This window comes from Gavialis gangeticus, unplaced genomic scaffold (assembly GCF_001723915.1).
Source record: "Gavialis gangeticus isolate Ggan-Ray unplaced genomic scaffold, GavGan_comp1, whole genome shotgun sequence".
Classification (NCBI taxonomy): domain Eukaryota; kingdom Metazoa; phylum Chordata; order Crocodylia; family Gavialidae; genus Gavialis; species Gavialis gangeticus.
The window spans coordinates 10103800-10106859 of NW_017729004.1; the positions used below are offsets into that span (position 1 = coordinate 10103800).

The 3060-nt window shown below is 50.3% G+C and overlaps 1 protein-coding gene across 1 annotated transcript in view; it reads right to left on the reverse strand.

Annotated features, from left to right (window-relative positions):
* GARS (glycyl-tRNA synthetase) overlaps nt 1–3060 on the reverse strand; it is a 54212-nt gene that overhangs the window by 36501 nt on the left and 14651 nt on the right. Inside the window, exon 3 of the mRNA XM_019507933.1 lies at nt 374–478. Within this exon, the coding sequence (XP_019363478.1) occupies nt 374–478 (105 nt within the window). The remainder of the gene's footprint in view (nt 1–373; nt 479–3060) is intronic.

The following is a 3060-nucleotide window of genomic DNA, read 5'->3' on the forward strand; positions in this document are numbered from 1 at the left end:
GATCTCTTGAGCATATATTAACCTTTTACAGAACCAGGACATTGGCTGTTGTGGTTCTGCCTCCTGCTTTACCTGTGGTGGTTGGACGTTATGTCTGGGGTCATGTCAGAGCTGATGGTAGTTTTACTAAGCAGTTATAGATTTGTGCGGGATAGTCAGATGGAGATGGTCCTGCCTCGGGCGGGGGGTTGGACTGGAGCAGCCGGTGGCAGTCCCCTTCAGCCCTGCTCCTCTGTGATTCCATCAATACAACAGCTAGTAGTTATAACCCTCTAAGCCTGCAGGTCCATATTTAACAACATGGTGAGCCGATAACATTTCAAGGAGGCTCCCAGGAAACTCTCTGGGACCTGGAATTAACTCTGGTGCTTACCTTGGCTTCTAGGGTCTTCTTCCGAGCTTTGAGCTCTGCTACAGCTCTGTCTACATCCACCTGGGGAGCTTTCTCCTCTTTCAACTTTCTTACTAGTTCCCCCTGGAGGAAGAAGAGACGAGAGTTGAAGATACAGATTCTGCTCTGGACGTCTGGCCCAGAGACCATCTCCCCGGACTTTGCTCACCCCACAGATACAAGCCGAGGCTGCGAATGAGGCAGGGGCACTTTGAAACTTGTGCACACAGCAGCAGAGTTTGAGATCATTCGAGTTTCCGAAGTGAATTTTCCCCCACCTCCCTGCCACTACTGTGCATCTCCGCATGGGCGCATACTCGGTTTTTTTTAAGGTGCCCTGAATAGGCACCACCACAATTCACAATTATTAGTATGTGTAATGGCCTTGGAGAGGGATGACAAACACAGAATGGTTATTATTCCAAGACAGCAAGCTATCAAAGCACTGGAGGAACCAAACACAATCAATGATAAATCCAAGTACAAGGCCACAAAGACAAATTAACCGTCATCATCTTGAGAAGGTTGTAGGAAGGTTTTTCTCTCCTGCATAGATAGGATTTCCACCCCCAGCCCCTCCATCGTGTACTGCGATCGGCGACCCACAAAACCATCAACAATCCTACGGTCTGGTTTATAACACACATCTCCGACTATGTGATAGCTTGATTTTGTTTCTAACGTGGGCTGCTTGCAAATGTTTTTTTCTTAATGTGGAAAGAGTTTCCCTTCCAAAAGCAAAGCTCAGACCTGAATTTTTAAAGAAGTGTTGAGAGGCCAGATATACAATAAGCGTGGCCTTCAATCACTTCTGTAGTTTAACACGCTCAGCTTAGCGTCTTTCTTAGTACATAATTTCTTTCATTAAAAAAAATAATAATCCAGAGCTTTTCCACTGCCAGGTATCTACCTGCTTTTTTTACTGCATGATTTTGCATTATGCTTGCATCTACCGAGCGCACGGCAGACAGAGGCTTGCAGTTGGGAGTTCATCTTTAAAGATGGGGAGAAGGGTAAAAATAGCTCCTATGAATGACGAAGTCATAAGACTTCACAGAGAAGGGGGTCAAACAGCAAACGAATTCAAATACAAGGAGAGGACAATAAAACTTGACAGGCTGAGCTCAGAGTGCACTTTGCACGAGCAGCTTCCACAACCCAGCCAATAATAATAATAAAAAAAAAAAAAAAAAAAAAAGCTGGAGACCATGCTGACCTGCTTCCTTCCTGTTAACTACTTCCACCAAAACGGGAAAGTTTCACTCGGGGGCTGCTGGGCTGAACTGTAGTTCCAGGCTAACGTGGCAGAGGGAGGGATCTGATTTTTTTTTTTAAAACCAAAATTGTCTTGGTTGGACTGCAGGGGGGCTGCAGGGAGGAAAGTCAGAGCAAGAAGTGGCAATTCAAAATAGGTTATCGCACTGCTCGTCATGGAGCACAGCCACTACACGCACACCACAGCGTGCGGCGACTCTTTGTCATGACTGATAAGGGAGAGGGAAAAAAAAAAAGGGGCTCAGACGGGAGAAACAAAGCAAACAATTACGTTTGCCAACTGGATACAATTTAATTAAAGCCATGAGCCCAGCCCAGAGGAGGAGCGCCGGGCAGCGCTGGATGTGGCCGATGCTGCTGCAGCTTCGTCCCGTGGAAGAGCGAGGCCAAGAGGGATCCACCCCAGGATCGCAGCGGCTTATTGCATCAGGCACTGCTGCAGGAGGAAACACCCGCTCGTTTGCGCCGAAACACAAATACACACTGGCTCCCGCAAGGTTTCCTCAGGGTCTAATTAAACTGCTTCTACCCTTGCTTAGGATTGGATGAGAGGGTACAGAAACCACCCAAAAAGAAACAAGAAAATCTTCTTCATTTTTACAGTGACACCTTTAAAATGATTACTGCAGGAGACGATTCCCCTACAGCACTCACCCCCAGCCTCCCCTGGATGCCCCACATTTCTGCCCCCGTCCCCAGAGCCACTAGCTGAAAGGAAGGGGAGAGGACCGGCATATTCCTGTTTTAAAGGGCGCCCGATTTCTTCCGAGCGGTGGGGATTTCAAAAAGATAAGAGCCCTGCAGAGTCTAGCTATCAGCATTTTCTTTTCAAGGCAACTCCCCTGCCTAGGCACCATGCTGTAGGATTATTCCTAATATACCTTCATCGAGGTGTTTTAGCAGATGTGTAATTAAAAGCCATCAATCCATGCGCCTAGGGATGAACATGGAGATCGCGCGCGCACACACACGCACACACACAGCTTATATGGGGGGCGCACACAGAAGATGTGCAGAGTGAACGGGAGCTGGCTCACGTCAAGGAGATGCGGAGCAAACCCACCCACCCACGCGCACAATCTGCCACACGACGGCGGAGGGGATCAGACCGGCGGCAATGGAGATGCAGGATCCCCAGATGCCGACACGGCTCCGCGGCGCGCAGACCCCCCAGAGCGGGGCACGAAACACGGGCGCCGACCCAGCGACACGGGACGGGAGGGGGGGATGCCGCAGAGCCGGCTGGACACCCCGCAACGCGAGCCCCAGGGGGACCCTGCTGCAGCGAGGCCACGAGCCCGGCTGCCATGGGGGAAGGTGGAGGGCAGGGACCGTGGGGCGGGGGGGGACGCTATAGAAGAAAGGGAGCCCCTATGGATCCAGAATCCAGGGGG